This window comes from Tauraco erythrolophus, chromosome 7, assembly GCF_009769465.1.
Source record: "Tauraco erythrolophus isolate bTauEry1 chromosome 7, bTauEry1.pri, whole genome shotgun sequence".
Taxonomy (NCBI): Eukaryota; Metazoa; Chordata; class Aves; order Musophagiformes; family Musophagidae; genus Tauraco; species Tauraco erythrolophus.
In genome coordinates this window covers 30,592,560-30,613,971 of record NC_141471.1, presented here as the reverse complement: position 1 = coordinate 30,613,971, position 21,412 = coordinate 30,592,560, and the positions used below count along the sequence as shown (strand labels likewise).

Here is a 21,412-nt window from a genome sequence, read left to right as displayed (position 1 = left end):
AGATGTCTACATCTTCAGCCCTGAGTGGCATAAAATGAGATTGAATGAATCTGAACCTCAATGTCTAGGAATTAAATACAAGACAATGGTAAAGGCTTCAGCCTTATGTCTGCCTTTGACAGACATCGTCATAACCTCCTGAAACTCTGTTACCAAAAGACAGCCTTGCAGCAGAAGACACATTTTCTTCTTCTTACCTAACAAACACTTTCCAAAATATCCAACTCTCATTGTCTTTGGTTAGTGACAAACTCAAAACGTGTTCTACACAGCATGCACAACTCAAATCAACTGAGACAAACTACTCCAAAAACCAAAGTGTTCCTTCCCAAAACAATCTTTCTGTTTTATCAAAATTCTGGAAACTATTTGCTACTCCTTGCTAAGTCACTAGGTGGGAGTAAACTGCCATAGACAGAGGGTCAAGGATTGCTACTTTCTGTTATCTTAAAAATATTCAAGGAAACAGCCTTACAATTGTAAAGGTGTGTAGCTACCACTTTCAACTATGAGCTCCCAGATGACATGGGACACAACTAGAGATTTCAGACATAACTGAGCTGAAATATCCTGTCTTTGACCCTTAGTAAGTATGTTAACTCAGAACTTTATGATCTTCCCAGTCATTAACATTTAGCAGTAAATATATCACTAGTGAAGACTAAAACTTCTGTTCTATTCTAATAGGTCCTCTTCTACCGCCTGTATTCAAGACGACTCATGATGATGCTAGAAACACTTCTTGGCTCTTTCATTACCCACATACTGCAATTTTCTAGTCTCCCTAAATACCAGGGGTCCAGCACAGACTCGTTACCACCTACTTAAATCTGCATCTGTGCTGCTGTGCTCTTTTTTGCCAATCTTCAACTATTTAGCCTATCTTTTTTCTATCCTCTTAGTTTTGTATGTCAATAAAAAAAATTCAATTGGGACCAGCGCAATAAGATTCTGGTTTTAGTTGCACTTAAACAGCATGTTATTAACCTGCTATTAACTGGCTGTCTACAGATGAGAGAAACACTGAAGCTGACGGCTATAATAACCAGGAGCTACATGTAACCCTGATTTCCCATGCTTCCCAAATCCATGTGTATTTAGAATTTTCCCCAAAAATAGTCCATGATAATAACCGAATAACAGAAAAATCCCAGTAGCAATAAGAAACTACTTAGAAACCATTAACTCACTTTACTTTAAGAAATTTCTCTGTAAATCTAATGCAAGTCACAACACTGCTTCAGTGTCATACCTGACAAGACTCTTTTCACCTGCATTCTTGAAAGCAAGTTTTTACCCTACTGTTATATCACTCAAGTTTGAGATGCTAAGCAGTAAATTCCCTTTAAAACATGAAAACTTAAAACAATGAGAAGAATGTATATCCCGAACGTGCATTTACATGCAACAGCTGCATTGCTTTGTTTTTAAAGATTTTACTGGGGGTCTCAACATCCGCAACGGTTTTGTCACAGCACTGTAACTACTGCAAGAGTCAGAAAATTTAAAGATGAGTTACAATCTTGTCTTTAAATAACATGGTACAAATATGACAGCATGCTAGCTGCCAGAGAACAAGCTGAGATACTCAAGTGTTCTGCCAACTTCTTGCTGCTCAGACAGAGAATAAAGCTCATCACTGTTTTTTTATTACAGTATAAACACTCCAGCATGCCAGCACAATCCCCTCATTCAATATAATGTTATATGCAAAAAAAAAAAAATATTCTTCTCATTAATGTATGGAAAGTGCATCTTCTGTCTGGCTCCCAAGAAAAGCAATGGAGACACAAGATATTCCTGCAGAGAAGTAATGGAGACAGTCGTACCATCTTTGCCTTTCTGCTGTATCCAGAATTGGCAAAAGCTTGGCCTAAATGACTTCTGTACCTTTATGAAACACTCTTCTACAAAACAGTATATGTGTGTGCATAAATGTGTATTTTGGTAAATATTATGCATTTAAATGAGCGTACTCTATTTGTTTTCAAAGGAATTCATATTTTTTTTTTAAAAAAAACCACAAAATACCACACACAGAATGAGACACGTAACCTCAAGATAAAGAGAAGAGACTCCATGCTTGTAAATAAAAACCATATGAATTCTATAGGCCACCTTTTCTATACTCTCCCATTGACTTAAGATCTGTTCTAAAGAACAAAATTAGTATAAACAGAAGTTACACATTTCCACAATTACTATTCCTAACAAAAATCCAAGGTTCTGGTTGCAGATTTTTGATAGTAAGTTTTAACACAGCTTCCTAAATGTACCCTCCAAAGTTCAATATAAAGATACACATCTTCTACAAGCAGCTGCTTCTCAATTTAATTTGCACAGTTTCTTCATGCTCCACTGGTGTATTAAATGCTGCTGCACTCTGTAGGAGTTTATCTATGATAAACCCAACAGCTGGCTGCTTGCTTCATACTGACCTTCTCAAAATGTTTCAGTACATGTCACCCAAGTATTACAGTATTACAGATTTAAACTGCCATTTCAGTGTGATTGGCACACAAGTGTCTCATGTCTTCAACCACCTATATGCGAACTCAGACCTGAATCTTTATTAAAAAACATACACAAGTCAGTCAAGTTCAGAGCTCAAGCAATTTCAGCTGCTTTTAATACCAGTTCTAAATATTTTCCTGCTCATTTGTTTAGCTGCACATGTTTTAGAAGCTTGTAATTAAGACAAATTGGGTAATCAAAGAAGAATAATCTTCCTTGTTACTTTACCATCCATTTAGCTTGGAGCAATGATGACAGATGTTGATTAGGGAAGAAGAAAAACTCCACACCGAAACAAGGACAGAATTCATATTCTTGGATAATAGCATTTTGAGAAATAAAATTTCATAAATTCACATTTATGCTTGCGAAACTGAGAGGTTAATGTGAAAAGGCTTCTGCTGAGAAATTAAGCACCTCATTATTCTATTGATTCACCTTTCACGTAGGAACAGAGAAATTATTCCAACATGATTATGAAAAGAAACTGAATAGGTTTGGTTTGTGTAATTTCCACATGCACATGAATAATTTCTTTTAAAAAGGTGGTAAGGGGATGGAGAGCAACGGTGAGCTCAAGGATTGTTATTCAGTAGTCTCTCTCTCTGCTAATACTTCAAGAACAGAACTGAACTGGGTCGCAGTTTACCGAGTACAATGAAAACATAACAGACATTGCCTGCCCCAAGACCCTACCCTTAGCCTGTAGTGCCCCATTACCCTTGAGAATTCAAATATATAAATAAATAAAACAAAGAAAGAGAGCACAGGAATTTTCACATGGTAGTTAGTATTTGCTTTTTTCTCGTACGTAAGCTCTATTCGTCTGAGAGAATAAGCTTATACTTATTCATGATAGCTGTATCACACTACCTAGGAGGTAAAAACACAATAATAAATTCATGTGTTCATGCCCACAAGGGCCAAAGCATGAATGTGCTTCTGCACAGAGAACCAGCGTCACAAATAAAACACTCCCACATTAACCAAAAGTGTACTATCATTTTACAAGAAGAAACATAAGCAATTTTTAAAATGTTGTCTGTAGTTTCTATTACGGTTATACAGGAAATGACATATGCGGTGCTTAAACTAATTTACAGAACACTGGAATAAAAGGCTGAAATAAAATTTGCCATTTGATACTGATTCTCACATTTCCTAACTGTCAGACAACTGACTTTAGTTTTTAAAAACTTTTTTCTATACAGCAGCATTATTATTAAAATAGAAAACAGAATTGAGGAGTACAATTTGTTTAATTGTGTAGCAGCTTTATATGGGAGACACACACTGTTGAACCTAAGACAGACCAGAAACTGAGGATCTGAACCCCAAAAGTATTTAAAAAGAAGCGTAACTGCTTTTGTGGAGTCGAAAATATTCACTACAAATCCTGACTCACTTGTGTAACTTTTTTTTTTTTTTTTAAATGGCACGGTATTTTCTATGCACATAGAAGACATGAAGGGAAAAAATGATTTTTTTACATGCTGTATGTGTATCTTTAAAATGCATCTCAGCTACAAATTGAGAAGCTGAGCTCAATGCATGTTCAGTGGAGAAATATAGATGTCTCCAAAGGTTATTGCTAGCATCTGCATCCAACGGTTAAAGTTCAGTGTTATGAATATCCTCGTTATCTTTTTATTCCCTACACAAATTCAAATTCTTTTTGTTATCAGGAAGAAATGCAAATGAAGTGAGAAATGCAAGGGCATGTACAACATAATCCACAAAACTTGAATCAATATATGACATTTTAATATTGTATTTACTTTTCTGAAGACAGACACCACAGTATGCCAAAAAAAAGCTTTCCAGAACATCATCCTGAGCTCTGCTAAGCTTTTAATAATAGTAGGACTAGATTGTTACAGTATTGGCTAGAGTAAAGACCAGAAAATAAAAAACAAACAAAAAAAAATACAGTAAACAACTGGGAAAAAAAATCAGGGAAGAAAAAAAGACATATGGATATGCTTATGCACACATTACAAGACAGCTGTATAGTTAAGACATAACATTTACAAAAGCTCACTAACACAGAAGATTAAATTTTTACTTCATTTTAACTCACTTCCTAGCATGTGTGCAAGTCTAACTAGGGAACTCTTCACAATGAGTAGGGAAACCATGAAGACCACTACAAAGCAGTGAGTGAAGAAAGAGCGAGGACATGGTAATATTTTGCAATTTGCTAGTACAAAAGTTGTTGTTCTAAAGTAATAGCTAAGTGTGCATATAATATAATATATAATAGCAATGCATCTATGAATTCATATTAAAAAACACAAAAGGTTTTACAGTAACACATGTTGGCACTGCTGAATTTTAGAGTACTTAAAGTATTTGTAAAAATACTGGATTCTTTCCAACTCATGCATCATCATCAGTAAGAGATGCCTGCAGACATTCTTATTCCTACAGCTCAAACAGATACATGGAAACAGGATTAAGAAAGCTTCTTTTTCTTCTGAATACCCTTACCAACTAATTATTGCATTCCTGTATTACATAATCAATGAAAAGCTTATGGCAGGCCCAGCATCTGAAAGCTTTGTATATTGCCACACATCTGCAATTTATGTAACTGCAAAATGTATGGAAAAAGAACTTAATTGTCATCGTCTTTAAAAAAAAAAAAAAACAAACCCATCCACAAAAAACAGTAACGCTAGCAATAAATCAGACATTACTGATAATCCTGCTCTTGTCTTTATTATAGAAAATTACTTACCATTAAAATCTACATCTTAATTTATTTTCTAAATGTAACAGGACTGGAAAACATCACATAAGAATTAATCCCCTTACTATCAAATCAGATTTGAACTCCTTCCTAAAAAGCCCATCTCCGCCTGGCAATTATCAGAAATGAAGCATACTCTCAAAAAACAAGAATATAATTTTCATCATTCAAAATAATCGTAACACACTAGGTCTTTCTGAATACCTTTAGCATAATCTCAATATAATTTTTTTACTTTTTCCATTACCTGACATCAGCGACACCCAGTTCTTGGCTGCCCTAAAAAGAAGCATGGATGGAGTTGTACTCCCACTTCTGTCATACTTAATAGACTTAACCAGAGTCTGTACAAGGTTGCAGTGACGTTCCTTTGCATGAAGCAGAATACTACAGAAAGGATAAAGTCTACTCTTCAGGATTAACCATGAAAGCAGCACAATACTAGGCAAGGCACAAATGCAGCTTTCCGGCAGCTGCAAACACATGCTCCAATTCTACAGTGATTGACGGCAAACACCAAACAGTACAAGCTCAGTCACCGTCAGAGAACCACTGTGACCAGCCCCACCAGCTGTCCTTGCTCAGCAGGGAGGGCTCAAGGGACTCAAGCCCTGCTTTTCTCACTGCAGCCTCCAAGCTTTAGCAAACCCGAAACAACTACACAGTTTTTCTTAGGTTTCTGATCCCCAGTCCCTGCTGTCAATAGTTCAAGTCATTGGTTAAGTGAGAGAAACCTTTCACGCCATTATCCTTACAGATGTCTGAATACTCGGTAAGAGTTAACAGGATATTAATTCCTCCAACCCAGGAAACCTCCCCTTGTTTAAGCGTAAACTGCATTCCCGATGCAAACAAACAAACAAACAAAATTTCTTTTTCAAGACTCCCATCACCTTCACTAGGATGTTTTTTTGTTAAAAAAGATGGATCACACAAGTAATTTAAGGGAACATAGAAAGGACTCCTAGTATATCGAGCAAGACATCCATATACATATGCATGGTGACTTCATACTGAAAAACAAGATTTATCAGTCCTTGAAGTAAACAGCAATCTTTGTTTCACCTAGGTATATGGTATATCTTTTGCTCATAGGTCTATAAATCTTCATGCTCAAATTCACCTTAAAACAATATCTTCCTAATATTATAATGGGCGAAGAATATTAGGAGCACACAAAAAATTTGGTGATTGACTATCCAAAGAGCACTCAACTCAGAAAGCGACATGAGAGAGGGCACCAGCCACAAAGCTTAATTTATGACACTGTCTCCTATATGAACAGACTAGGGCAAAACCCGAGCTTTTAAATGCAAAATGACATAAAACTCAAAACACCACTTCTTCAGTCTTACCTGCCTGCATCAGTCTCCTTGAAGATCCCATCCTGGTTAGGACACAATTCACAACTAGGTGTGACACCACATTTGCATGCATCACAAAACCAAGGTTCTGTGGAATTTTCTGAAGCTGAGCTCATGATAGAGTCACTCTCTCCATCAACACCATAGCAACCTACACACACAAAAAACAGAACACTAATATGAGAAAAGTCAATTGTAAAAGCAGGCAGTTGTCAGTTAGGATTTCAGAAGGAAACATATGCACATACACATTCAGAGGAATAGTACTGAAAGTCCCAAGAAAGCTTACAAAATTTTTGCTAAGATTATCTTTAGTGTAAAATCTAAATTTTAATGAGACCCCAGTTCTAAGAAGTTATCTATTTTATGTGACTATCTTAGATTAAAACTGAAAAACAAGAAGAAAAAAATCTATTTGACTTTATTCTTTTAGCAACACTTAGTGTTCTTCCAGACTATTAAGAAGGAAAGAAAACAAGACTTTAAGCAACCAACAAAGACTGAGAAACACTCAAGCCATTATTTTAAATAAAGAAATATACTTCAAGTTAAATGCAACAAACTAAGGAAATTTTTTAAAATCCCAATAAAACATGGATCAATTACATTATTTTATGGAGATAATAGTTCTTCATTCTTTTGTTATTAACCTCTAAGATCCTATATACCATACCCAACTCCTCTCCTCCAGTGTGGCAGGTGTAATGGTTATGTTGAGCTACCTATCTTCCTATGTAATCTGTGAAGTCTGCTTTCAGTTGGATCAACAGTCTAACCCAAATTATAACATGATTTCTTGAATACAAGAGGGGAGGATTCTGTTTGTGAATATGTACCTCATTTTTCTACTTTGCATTCAATATCTAAATCAACTAAAAGAGAACATACACATGAAATAAAAAAACACTATTTGCATACTTTCGGGACTGTAGTACAGAGCTTAAAAGACTTTCTATAACTTCAAAACCAAAATATAGTTTGCAGAGCACAGACTAACAGTTTTGAGACAATAGTTTGCTTAAAAAAAATATATATACTTTATTAATTACCATTATAATTTTTACCTGTTTTTAAATTATGGCTAAACTCAATCATTCAGTTTCTCCATTCTTCTTTGGTACATCCACTATATTCTTTATGATTGCTAAGGTGTCTATGCATGCTTAATCACCACAAATTTAGGAAAACAGTATTTTTTAACTGATTTAGAAATTTGTTACTTAAATTTTGCACAAGAATAAGAGTACTATTACTATCACTGCTGTCATGGGTTAGGCCGCTAAAAAGAAGAGCTAACTCTGTCCCAGCTAAAACCAGGACAACTGCAAATGACAAAAAGGAAAATCTTAAAGCTTATCACTACAAAACAGTATTTCTGCATATGCCACATTTTGAACATTTATTTGTGAGTCAGTAAGAGAAAAACATGATTTCATTGTCAACACTTAAAGTAGAGACTTTACTAAAAGATTAACTTCAGCTGTTTGTCAAAAACAGTGATCAACTCAACATTTGTGCTTACAGAACAGTTAAATTATTGAATTCTGCAATTAAACAGAAACATGATTTGTTACTTTGGTTCATTACCCACTGACTGTAATAAAATAGCAACAGTGCTCTAACTCCCCTTGTGACAGAAACAGAGTTTGGCATAATAGACTAAAACTACATTCAGGAAATAAGCAATAACACCGTAGGAACCACATAAGAAATATAGTCTTCCATTACAGAATGAAGTTCGTCAATAAGAATTAAAATAAGAAGCCAGAATGTTTCATTATAAAAGTATTCCAGAACCAAAGGACAAGTAATGCGCAGAAGTGCATTCACAGATGAGTTTCATTAGGTATATAAAATATCATATAGCTCACACATAAGGTAACTCCCTTTTCCTTATAACATGGTACCAGATTTAGGCAGTATTGAAGAAAGTCATTTTTTAAGTTCTAATAACACAATCTTGAATACATGACATTGAAGCTACTTTTAAGCAACTACATTAATGTACAAACACACAGCTCACTGATATCATAGCGCTGATGAATAATTAAGCTTTTTATAATTCCTACAGACTCCTTAACATATTAACATTTTCCTAAATGTACTTATTAAAAATTACCTAACGCAACAGAAGGAGTAATACTGTCATCAAGCCATATGCGAACATAAAATCAGTTTCTTTCAAACACTGATGCTTCTTCACCAATTGAAACTAACTAGATTTGCTTTCCTAACCTAAGTGCCCTAGGTCTGTTAAAATTAACAGTGACTTGCCCAAACTGGCTTACCTTCATTCTGAAACAGTTGCTTAAATTACACTTATCAATCATTTATACCTGTGGGGTTTTTTTTATTTCTTCCTAGAAAACGACACACATGCTGTAATTATTTCCATCCTTATCATATGTGTTGACAACAAATATTGTTTTCATAACAATACAAATCTAGGTCCTTTTTTCCAGCAGATAAAAAAAAAATTGTCTGGATTTTTAACCCAAATGTTTTATCCCAATTTGTACAGAAGTCTTAGAGACAGCTTTATAGACTTCACGATCTCTAATAGACAAGGAGGTATTTACTCTTCTCCCTAACCGTCATTTAGCAAAAGCAAACATTACACTGTTACAGTCAGCAAAAGAGGTGGTCATTAGCTGGAGAAAATAGACTAGATTACTAATAACTATTGCTGATAAACATATTGAAACAGTCTTGTCCACGTCAGAGCTGCAGAAAAGAAAATCCAGCCCATAAGACTGCCGTCGACTCTGTACCCTTGCAAATAAAGCCACAGAGGGTAGATTTCAATTAGATTTAAGGAAGAAAGTTTTTACAATGAGGGTGGTGAGGCACTGGAACGCGTTTCCCAGAGAAGCTGTGGATGTCTCATCCCTGGAAGTGTTCAAGGCCAGGCTGGATGAGGCTTTGAGCAATCTGATCTAGTGGAAGGTGCCCCTGCCCATGGCAGGGGGTTTGGAACTAGACGATCTTTAAGGTCCCTTCCAATCCTAACCATTCTATGATTCTATGAAAATTGTTCCAACATATTGTGAAATAAAAAAAACACAATACCTTACAGCTTTTCAAGAAATGGAAGTTCACTTTCTGGTTATTAACTAGCAACCATCATGAAAACCCTGGCAAAGCCGAGGAATGCTGCTCAGCTAGTAGGCAACTGTAGCATCAAAATTAAAAAATCAAGTTTCAAAATTTCTCAACATACTGATTTCATTTTTTCTCGTTATCACAAGTTGCGATAGTAACTGCCAACACAAAAATTAATTTGATCAGATTAACATCACTTTTTAAAATCAGAATGCTATACACAATTTGTCAAAATTTAGAATTGTGGATAAACAGATTATCAAATACATTCAGGCAAGCAGACCTAATTAATTAACACTAATGAAAAACATGAACTTGCAGTTCTAGATCACGCTTTCAGCAGCTTTCGCTTTCCAATTTCAAGTAACTTTATGATAGTAATGCTAAGGGATTATTATTTCTCTTAATAAGCTGAAACTGGGGGAATAAAAAGTGTTTTCTACTACATGGCTATAATTGAATTTTTGCATATTAAATCAGACCTACAGTACAAAAGGCATTTGATGAAGAAATCTAAATGCACTTTTGTCCAAATCTGTCTGAAAAGTTACAATATATAGATCGAGAGTTCAGAGTTTTTAAGAACAGCTCTATTTTCGTATTTTTACCACAGTAATATTCTTTTATCTGTAACAGACAATAACCTCTTTAAATACATTATTTTAGTATCCTTAAAACTGCTGAGTAAAACAATGGTTCAGCTTACTACTGTCTGCCTTCTTTTCCTATACTGAAAGAATTATTGTGGTCCTATTAACAAAAATTTTAAAAAGCATTATTTTTATGACTCTTCAAAATGCATAGACATGAAGATACGAAGCTGTTGCTTGACAAATCATTCCATTCTATTATTAAACAGTTAAGCTGATGAGCAAGAAAAAGTTGTCCAATTCAACCTTCCCTTATGAATTGTTGGGAATTACTGGTGTTGTAACAGAAAGCAATGTAAGGGCTCCCTACAAGTAAATCTCCCAAGCAACATCAGGAGGTAATCTTTAGTTCTTTCCAAAAGCACTGCAGTTGTGTAAATGGTGCCACTACCTATGAAAGGACAACTGGAAAAAGGACACATCTTGCAAAGGACATATTTGGATTCAGTTATTATCACTGCGCCTGTGACTTATTCAGCATTAAGTCAACTACCTGCCCCTTTGACTGGAAAATATGTTGAAGAAAACAAAACAACTTTTAACACCTTGGTTAAAATGCATGCTGCCTTTCCTTAATGTTCATAAAAATTCAGAATTTTAGATCTTTAGAATACCCCTGAGAGCCCCTTTTCAGCTAAAGGTCATTAAATCCTCATGTTTGTACATCCTTAAGATTATTGTACCACAACTCCATGTCTGCCACCTCTTTGAGTACCTCTTAGACTGAACGATAAAGCTGGTTTAGTATAATACTAACCTATGAATTTAAACACATGAAAGTCAAGAAGTTAAAACTCTCACATTTACTGTTTCACAAACTGCATCTATATATTATGATTACAGCCAAGTTGGCTATTGAATATGTGTAATTTTCAATAGCAGCAAACAAACTTTTTTATTCCCTTATTTTGAAGTTATTGTACTCTGTCAATAGCTTACATTTTATGTGATTGTCATTAAAATTAAATTGAACACACTTTAAAATGCTAACATTAAAACAATTGTTCTGAAATTTACACCTGTGAGGGAAACAGGAAGAGAGGCCTAATTCTTGCCTTGGCTGCATCTGTTCCTCCCTCACACTGGGAGGGTATTTTTTTGCCAGTCAAACAGAACACTGCATACGGTAACTAAAAGTATGTATACTCTGAATCATGACCTTTTTATACAGATTGTGAAAACATGAATTTTAAGGTAAACTGTAGGTTTGCGAAAAACAAATGCTGTGAGATCACAGTATTTCAAGTATGTTACATTCAATCCTTAATTGGACCAACAGTTTAGAATAAAGACATTAATCAATTCACAACTCAAAATCAGACCAGTATCTTTAGTACTCTTCATTTACTAAATAAAGTATAAGATTTCACAAAATGGATTTTTACACCAGATAGCAACAGATCAGGGTAAGCAGCAAAATTAAAATGCAAAACATTTTACTACCCTGTAAAGCATATGGAGACTACACTACTGCTTTTAGCAAGAGAAATTTTATTCCCTGCCATACTCATCATGGTAAAGTAAGAAACAAAATAAAGGGGATAGAAAAGAAATAGCTGGAAAAAACATAGAACTACTCTCACTTAATTCACAGCACCAAACCCAAGGGCAATAGCTCGCAAGTGTACTACCTACAGTTAGGGCACATGCTATGATACGCACCAGACATTTTCTTCAGACATGCTGCGATCAATATGTCAAAAAACCTGACATCTCAGTTGGGGGTGTCCTGCTGTTACAAGATCATACCACAAAAGCGTTTATCCGAAATGACAGATTAGTGTCTAAAGAAGATTTTTATAAAAAGAAATGAGAATTATCTCCACACAGAAGTAAATATTCCAAAAAGCAACTTGTATTACTACAAATTAAATAAGAAAGATTTTTTTTTTTACCTAGCAATGTAGACATTTTTTCTTCTTTTGGGGGGGAGGTGGGAGAGAATAGGTTGATATGTAAAATGAGAACAAATTTTTAATTGATGGACTTATTAATTAATTACAGGCTGTTTAGATATAAAAGATGAACACAAAGTGTAAGAGTGAGTATTAAATTAGCATTATCTGTATGCTACTTATGTAGTTTTAGAGACAGTTGCAGATTTCTGTCATTTTGAACAAGTTATTTGCTCCACAAAGTTTATAGATTTTTGGACATGTGTCTGCAGAGCAAAGATAGCTTTTGGACAAATGATCCAGGCCATGCAGGTGATATGAACATCACACAGCAAATAGCTGCATTGGAAAGAAAACTTAATTTCTACCATTCTCAAAACTTGTCAGTGGCAAGTAAAAGCATTTATTAAGAGTCCAAAACTCTAGGCGTGAGTCAGAATCCCTCCCTAACTCTTGGCCTTGATGATGTGTTCTACATGAGTGCTGGCAGAGTAGCTTCCAGATGGAGTTATCACCCCTCTCTTCCCATGGAAGACCTCATGTGATAGCTGATTAACACAAGCGAGCAAACCAAAAAGAATATAAATCATGACTGAACCTGCAGCGGCTGCACCAGGTACTCAAAAGGAAAAGGCGGTAGTACCAAGTACCCAGGTGCACAAGCAAGGAAGCACTATGCACAGTGATCACCTACCTTGTGCTAGAAAGCCAAAACTTACTAAAGGAAAGGAGAATGGAGACCTAGACACTGTCTGACTTAAAATGCAAGGCAGTGTTACCTTACTCTCTGAAAGAGGGTAATAGATTCTTGCCGACAACTATGCTGGCATGCAGCCACTTAGGGATCACAACTTGGAAGGCTTACCTTCACATGAAAGGGACACACTGTCGCATGGCACTTGCCCTTTGACCAGTAGGTACCAGCAGAGCAAGAGCCCCACCCAGGAAAGGAAGGGATACCTAGCGTCCAGAAGAAGTAGGCTTGACTCAAGGACAGCATTGTCACGGCTAGTTAATAACTTCGTAATTAAATACAGAGGTGGTCACCATAGAAAAAACCTTCTCCAGTCACCTGAAAGGTTCTGTGGTAAATAGAAACTTCCACTTCAGAAGAGCACAAAAGGCACAAGCCAAGGCTATAAGAACCCCCTCCTGTGAAGTAAAACAGTTTCTGTAACAGTCAACAAGAAGAGACAAAATAAGGTCTCCAGGGAAGAATAATCAAATCACCAATATCATCATTATGTGGGTCCCTGGATGGGCACCAGTACGGCGCAAAGGGAGTGCAATTCCTTCCAAACAAATATCTACAGTGCTACAGAAAAGCAGAGAAAACATATCAATTTATAATACAACCTGAAATTGCATACAAAAACTATGAAAAAAAACCCTAGAGTATTACAGCAGCTTCATTCAGGCATCTTGGGTTTGAGATTCTAGGGAAAAGACAGCTGCCAAGTATCAAAATCAGTTTACAGGAAATGGGCATATTATTCTTCCCAACTGCAGGGAAACACAGGTAAACATCACTGCATCGATTTCTATCCATTTCATAAATAGAAGCCTCCTCATTCAATACTGTGCTAGAAACTCCATTTTCTGAAAAACTGAAAAGCTTAAATATTAACAAATATTTCAAGACACAGCATGGTGTCTGCAGCCACAGTAATTTACCTACTAAAGGAAACCTGCAAAAACAAGAATAAATTCTTGGATTCCAATGTATTTACAAAATAGACTCACTTTTTTCTAGAACGCATTTTTCAAACTACAGTGCAGCTTTATATAGGAGTAAAAAAGGACTTCTTATAATAGAGCTTATGTTCATGATCTGGGCACACAGATATGAGGCACAGATTAAATCCAATGATATTAAGAGTAAACCTTGCCTCTATGAACATTAAGAAAATAATTCTCAAGGTTACAAGCAATGTTTATATGATTAGATAGTAATTATTTCTTCAACTGCTACTCAATTTGTATTTGGAAATCACCTGAGTTGAATGATTAAGCCAACAGGAACAAAAAGTAATTGTTGCATTGCATTTTGGTTTTGACTGCAACTGCTTTACAATAGTCTGTGTCTTCAACTATTACTCACGCATTCAGAAGTAACACAACGAGCCAATGACCACGGGACATGAGTGCAGAAATCTCCAAGTTATTGAATACACGTATATATAACATCATCGAATGAAACAAGCTTCAAAGATTCTGAATTTTTTAATAAAATTTCGATTTGCTGCAAGCAATTATTTAAACAAATTACTGAAAAAAGCTTCTATTTAAAATAGTACCTGCCTTTAATTATAACTATAAAATATGAAAGTACAGAAAAAATACAACGAAATAAATGTTTATTTCTACTTAAAACTCCATTACTGCATTTACAAATTGATATATATATCTAGCAATGAAACATACACATAAAACATCAAGTAAACTTTGAAATTGCATGTACCATAGATATGACGTTCAGCTTGTTGCCAGGGAAATTTACACTTTTATCAATTTCAACAATAACTTTCACCTACTCAGCTCACTTATTTTTTTCTAAGACTTCACCTATTGAAACAGAACTTCACAACCACTTTACATACGCTTTTAAGTACTTATTATTAAAATAAATTGTAAACAGCTAATTTTTCAACCATAAGTGTGAAAAATTAACCAACATTCTTAGTCAATTAGCTTCTACAGTCTGTAAAATTTATCAGAAAAAATGAGCAACTTAAATCTCCTGAATTAATCTATTTTACTTTGTTGCAATAACAACAAAAGAAACATACTCACATTGTCCTCTTTATATCAGTGGGACTACAGGGAATCTTTGCCTATAACACTTTAAAAAGAAGAATGGCAGCAATTACTTTTAGACAGATTTTGAACTACCGAACTGTTTTCTTGTGGAGGAAGGCCAGCTATAATGTTATATTTTGTAGAGGCAAAGGCTTAGTAAAATAAACAAAATCAGGAAGCGATCTTTTGGGGATTTTTATGGCACTCCTCTGGAATAAAAACCAAATTTGCCATCATTTTATTCTAAAAAGGCAGAAGACCATTTTTCTATCACAATCATTCTGCACTTTAGCATGACTGACTGTGCAATCCTCATTAAATAAATCTTACAGAAGAATTTTCAGAGAGCTCCATGGCTTTAGACTGTATATAATGCTTGGGGAATTCTCAAATAGGCATTCATAACTATCAGCAAAAGACACTTTCATTCAGTTTTTCTTTCTTATGAGTCAGTATTAGACTGCGCTAGGGGGAAAAAAAAAAAGTCAAGATTCTTTAAACTTTTAGCAGCTTATTGCATCTCAAATCAAATATATTCCACACATTACTTTCCAAAAACTTCACAGACACAAGAGGAAGGAATTCTGCAAGCATACCAAGACACCTAAATTTAGGAGTCTAACACTTGTTATGGTCAATGCAGACCTGACTAATGCCCTCAAAGGCACCTGGAGTGTGATTCAGCTCATCACAAATTAGGTCAAATAATTGCTCTCTAAGCTCCATTGATAGTACTGATGAGCTCTTCAAAGGACCAGAACAGGAGTTCAGGAGTTAGAGTGTATGTTGACACTTGACATAAAGCATCTGAACCTGAGGACAGAAATTCCATCCTCAGTTACCTAACTGATGTTAAGCAAAGAATTGAACTACAGCTCAAAGCGTGAAAAATACTGTTTTGAAACAATTTTCAATCTAGTAGCAGAAAACAAAAGAGGAGTAGGGGATTAAGAAAACCACTTCCTACCTGAAAAGACATGCTGAACAGTTCCAAAAACTTTTAAAATTACAGGAGTTAAATAAATTAATGTCTTTCATGCTTCTGAAAAATGAAAGCCTACCTTCTTTTAATTTCAAGGATTGAAGTAGCCTCGTTTTCCTAGCAAATCTTTAAAAAGTAAAGCCCTAAAAAGGTATTGCATATCAGAAACGCTAAAGGAAAAAAGAAAATGAAACCACCATCTTATCGACAAAAAAAAGGTTTTGTTTTTCAACAAAATTGGCATGCCTCTCTGTTAATATCTACCCTAACTTCCATCGCAAGTATGTTTTAACTTTAAAATTTCCCTGTTTCAAATTGTCAGTGAAAATCATGAGAAAGTTCTAGGCTAGCTGTTTTCACTTATAACTAAATGTCATGGACAATTCCTTACTTTTAGAAGGCCTCCTATTCTCATGATCTTTATATCACAGTTATGCAATCAAATTCATATAACGAAATAAAACAAAAGTACATTTAATATAATATCCTAAAGCCCAGAAAATACAATCTATAGCTCCAGTATGTGCACAGTGTGATTCACTATATAAGTATCTGTAGTCCATGTCCTGTCCCGTAGTGGCTTACATTTGCTTTGCTAAAGTTGAAGATGGATGTTTCACCACTAAAATGATCCACGTAACATTACAAAACATTAGCTGCCAGGCTTCTTTTTTTTTTTTTTAAGAAAGCAAGTCAAAATGTTATTAAAAGCAAAGCACATACTTTCCTCCCACAATGAGAATGAAGGGCTGTATTACCTTCATGCACTGTTATTCCACAGTTGTCACACTGGATTATTTCATCAGCATCTTCACTGTTATCTCCAAGACAAACGCAACAAATCAAAATATGGTCCATTTTCTGGGAACTCCAATTTTGAGACTTCTCAAGGATCAATGAGTCCTAATATTGAAAAAGGAAGACACATGGATTATGCCAGGAACTTCAATTTTATTCAAAATAAACAAAAAATCTGTTATTTGCTCAATTTTGAACAACAAACAAAAAAAGATGGAAAATTATTTTCACAAGAATAAAAGCTTCTTTGTTGTCAAAACATTCAAACACTTATTCACAAATATAAGAGCTGGAAGAAAGAGCAATCTGATTTCAATATATCTAGAGACCTGTTAATATCCAAAGGCCAGAGAAGGGTCTTATTTCCTCAGACAGAAAACTCCTTTATGTTCTACAAAAAGGAACAAATATATACACCTAAGAAACCATTTAAAAGGCAAAAAAAAACCACCAAGGCCAAAGGTGACCTTCAAATGAAGAAAATAGTCACATGAATCTGAAAAAATTTAAAAATAAACAGCTAACACAAGCCTGCCAAGTCTTCGATTACGTAAAATATAACAAATTAACGACTCAGTTCTACTTTGTTGTAACGCAAATTTGTATGTTTCAGTGCAAAATCGTATGATTTATTAAAGCTATAAGAACTTATTTTCTTCTGATTATTTACAGGAGTAAGGATTAGCAGAACAAGTATATTGCTCTGTTTTGGCAGCCTTCAATGTGTACTATACCACTTAAAAAGAATGTGGCTCTAAATAGGGAATTTGTCTAAGGAAACAGAGAAGTGTTTCAGAAACCAAATAAAGCTGTATGTAAATTTTAATTTTTTCATAAACACCATCTAGGCTTCTTATTATTTTCAGTGTGAGGTACAGCCACTGTCTCTTCTGCAAAGTTCCACAGTTTCCATACATTTTATTTTCTTTTTATACTAAAAGTAAACACTGAGTTTGAACTACTTTCACTGGTGATATAAAGGCATACAGGGAAGCGTGAAACCAGGCATGTTAGCAAAAAATAATCATTGCAGGATAAAGAAATAGTAATAGTTTCAGAGCAGAGGCTGACAGTTTAAGCCTAAATGGCATCCATTCAAAACATTAGAGATCTAAAAATACTCAAAAACTGCTGTACTATCCTACCAGAAAAAAATAAATAAATAGATGTGGAAGATGCCCTCTCAAAACATCTTTTTCTCATTCCAAACCCCCATTTATGACATAAATCATAGCACTAATACTGTGCCTGTGTAGCCTAAGCAGATACAAAGTATCATGAATGCTATCTGAAGTAGGTATTCTTCCTTAAGGATCTTAAATTCTCACACTGATCCATGGAATTATTTCATGATAGCCTCTCAGTCTGATACAGCAAGTCTCTGCACAAAATTTTCAGTGAATCATTAATGAAGTCTCATTGTACTTTAGGGTTATCTAGGCAGGTATTTGGGGGGCAAAGAGAGGAATCTTTGCTTGATTTTAAAGCAAGATAAAGGGATACAATAACATTACCACCAAAAGCTGGGCTCGAATAGTTCGCATCAAGTAATAAAGGTGTTTGATGGTTTTGACCTAGGAAAGGTCAAACATACTTTTAGCAGTTAGGAAAGGCTTCTGGATCTCCCATCCATTTCCTCTAAATAATGTAAGGACATATGACCTATAAAAAAATAAACTAATCTAGAGGTAAAAATGAAAGATTATACAACCATTCACATGGTCATGCTTGCTTACAGGAAGGCCACAACCTGTGAAATATAAAAGATTCTTCCCTACAGAGTTGAAATTTACAGAGCATTTTTCCAACCTCTTCCTTTTAGGACAAAGTTGCAAAGCATTTTCAAGAAAGCAACAAACTTGCACATTTTTTTCAAAAATACTATGGCCCATCGTTACTCAAAATACCCCCGTTTAGCTTACCATTCACATTACAGATAGGAAAACGGCAGTAGATAGTCTCTCACTTTGGCAGATTAATTGTGCAACAGCACAGGCTTCTCAGACGCATCTCAACTCTACAGAAATCAGCTTTTTCTGACAGTACCTTCAACTTAAACTATTATTTGGCTTCAGAAACAGAAGTTTAAAGAAATTTGCAACCTCTATTGTTATAGAAGCCCAAGGTCTGGTCATTAAAAAAAGAAAAATAAAACAAACCAAACCAAAAACTATAAATTAAACAAACAGAATTGCACTGTAAAAACAAAACTGAAATAACACCAGCTGTTTAGGTAGCGAGAACATATGCAAACCTGGGTAACAAAAAGAAACAAGCAATGATGGAAGGTCATAAAATTTGGGTATAACATTAGGATCCCCATCCGTTATGGTTTACCTTACATGAAGACAGCCAAGAGATCAAACAGAGCAGCAGGGTGACAATTTTCTACGCAGACATGGAGAGAGAGTCATCTGGAATGTACGCTGCTCTCCCCTGCTTAGTCCATGTAAGCACCTGAAAGACCCCATCCCAGGAGCTGACCCTACTTGTCTAAAACATTTTAAGTAGAGATGGTAACTGCTGCCACCTCCTGAACAAGTCTCATTTCCTACTCAAGTAAGAGAAAGGATTTCAGCTGAATCACTATGTAATTTCCATTTCTGTGGTGTTAATAAAGAAAATAAGCATTTCAAACTATAGGCATATATACTTCTAACCTTAAAGGAATTAAAAAAAAAAAATTAAAATAAAACAGCCACCTCACTGAGAACAGAAAAATCCCATAGTGGTAGTGATTATAAAAACAGAGAAACACCATTTATCTACTAATGATACTTGATCCTGGAAAAGAAAACTACATTTGTCTTCTGTGCTTAATATACTAGAAAAGCACATAGTATTTCATTACAGCACAGGTTAAAATACTGTATATCCAGATCTCGTAAAATGTAGAAAAATAAAATAAAAATCACATAAAACCAAAAACCAATCAATCTACCCCCTACATGCCCCCTCAACATCCAGCCCCAAAAACTAAGTAAAGGAAAGAAAGAATGCATATTAAGGACACTAGTACATGTTCAGAGTTAATGACCTGAACGGTCTTTCATAGATTAAATACGCATTCACACATGTGTTTTTCTAAGAACTTAGCTTCTGCAGTGTAAAGAGATTTTGCTTGACTCGTCTGCTGGACAGGTTTTATTTATTTTTACTATTTTAATATTGTAGTACTGAAGAGTACACTACAGTTATAATACAGTGGAGTATCAATCTAAAAATTACAGTCTATAATCCAGTCCATAGATACTCACTGTTGCAAGACTTCTTGTTAAAGATATATTCATAAACAGTACTTCACTTTACATGCAGTAAAGATAAATTATCAGTTACAAAACTATAATTAGAACTTCCAATTTTCAAATTTTTATTTTATCTTTTGATCAATGTCCTAAATCCAAGGCAAGAACAGACTCTGAGGCCCTTGCACATTAAGAAGCTTCACAAAAGATACATCAGAGACAGCTCTGGGTTTCTGAAACAGGCCTGGTTTTCCACATCAATGGAAATTATGGACATATTCACGAATATATCCCTAAGAACACAGACTCACATGTCCATTCTGATATGAGAAACAACTCCAAAAGAAAAATTGCCTATCTCTGTTTGAAGTTCTGATCATCAGTATTGGTAGAGCACTTTCAGCTCCTGAGCCAAGAGAATATGGGTAACAACAAGCTAGACAATGCAAGAAGATGCCTATACAAAAAGTAAAAAACAAAAACAAACAAACAAAAACGGAATTATGCTTTCTTTTTTTCCAATCACAATTATGACTAGGAATTAAAACAGCACAGCTTGTTTCAATCATAGATATAAAAAAATACATTAAAAAGTATCTGAAATGGAGACAACTGATTCTTCCAAATACTATTTGGTTCCCTGACATTTTTCACATTAAAAAAAAGATTAAATGAAACAGCAGAACTTTAAGTAGTGCCATACTACTACTATTAATCAAATGTTACGTTGACATTGCAATTATTTCCTGAAAATTGAATGTAGATTTTACAGCAAGTCCTTTTACTTTGTTCAAAATTTTGCTGCTGCAGGACATGAAGTCAACCATCCTGACAACCTAGTATCTTTATTTTTCCGTAAGCACAAGCTTTAGGAAACCATAATTGTGCATAGGAAAAAAAAAGTTGAGTTATTAAACACTTCACATATCTTATAATTGCAGAATATGAAAATTATATTTAATATAACAATAATAGTTCCCAAATGCTTTTTAGTACTGTAAGAAATTACTTCATTTGTAAGCATTATAAGCAAACCCAACATAAATTATCACGATTATCCTATTTGATTTTAAAGCCAGTGTGCATACTTCTTTACTTAAAATTCTTCTATCAAGGAACTTAAGTGTTCAGACTTTGATGTTTGTCACAAAGAAGGGCTAGAATAGAGAATACCCTATCATTTTGCTATTTGATGAATATGTCTCAGATGCTTCTAACTTTTAGAACGTTACAGATACGCAACATTTACACTAAAACAGAACTAAAGTTTCACTAATACATGTTGATTGGCATACTGGACCTCTTATTTGC

At 34.8% G+C, this 21,412-nt stretch overlaps 1 protein-coding gene across 1 annotated transcript in view; it reads right to left on the bottom strand.

The window, feature by feature from the left end:
• Window positions 1–21,412, bottom strand: part of PHF14 (PHD finger protein 14) — a 166,974-nt gene that overhangs the window by 133,562 nt on the left and 12,000 nt on the right. The window contains exons 4-5 of the mRNA XM_086614903.1: window positions 16,817–16,961; window positions 6,622–6,781 (exon numbers count right to left, since the gene is read on the bottom strand). Of these exons, the coding sequence (XP_086471029.1) occupies window positions 6,622–6,781; window positions 16,817–16,961 (305 nt within the window). The remainder of the gene's footprint in view (window positions 1–6,621; window positions 6,782–16,816; window positions 16,962–21,412) is intronic.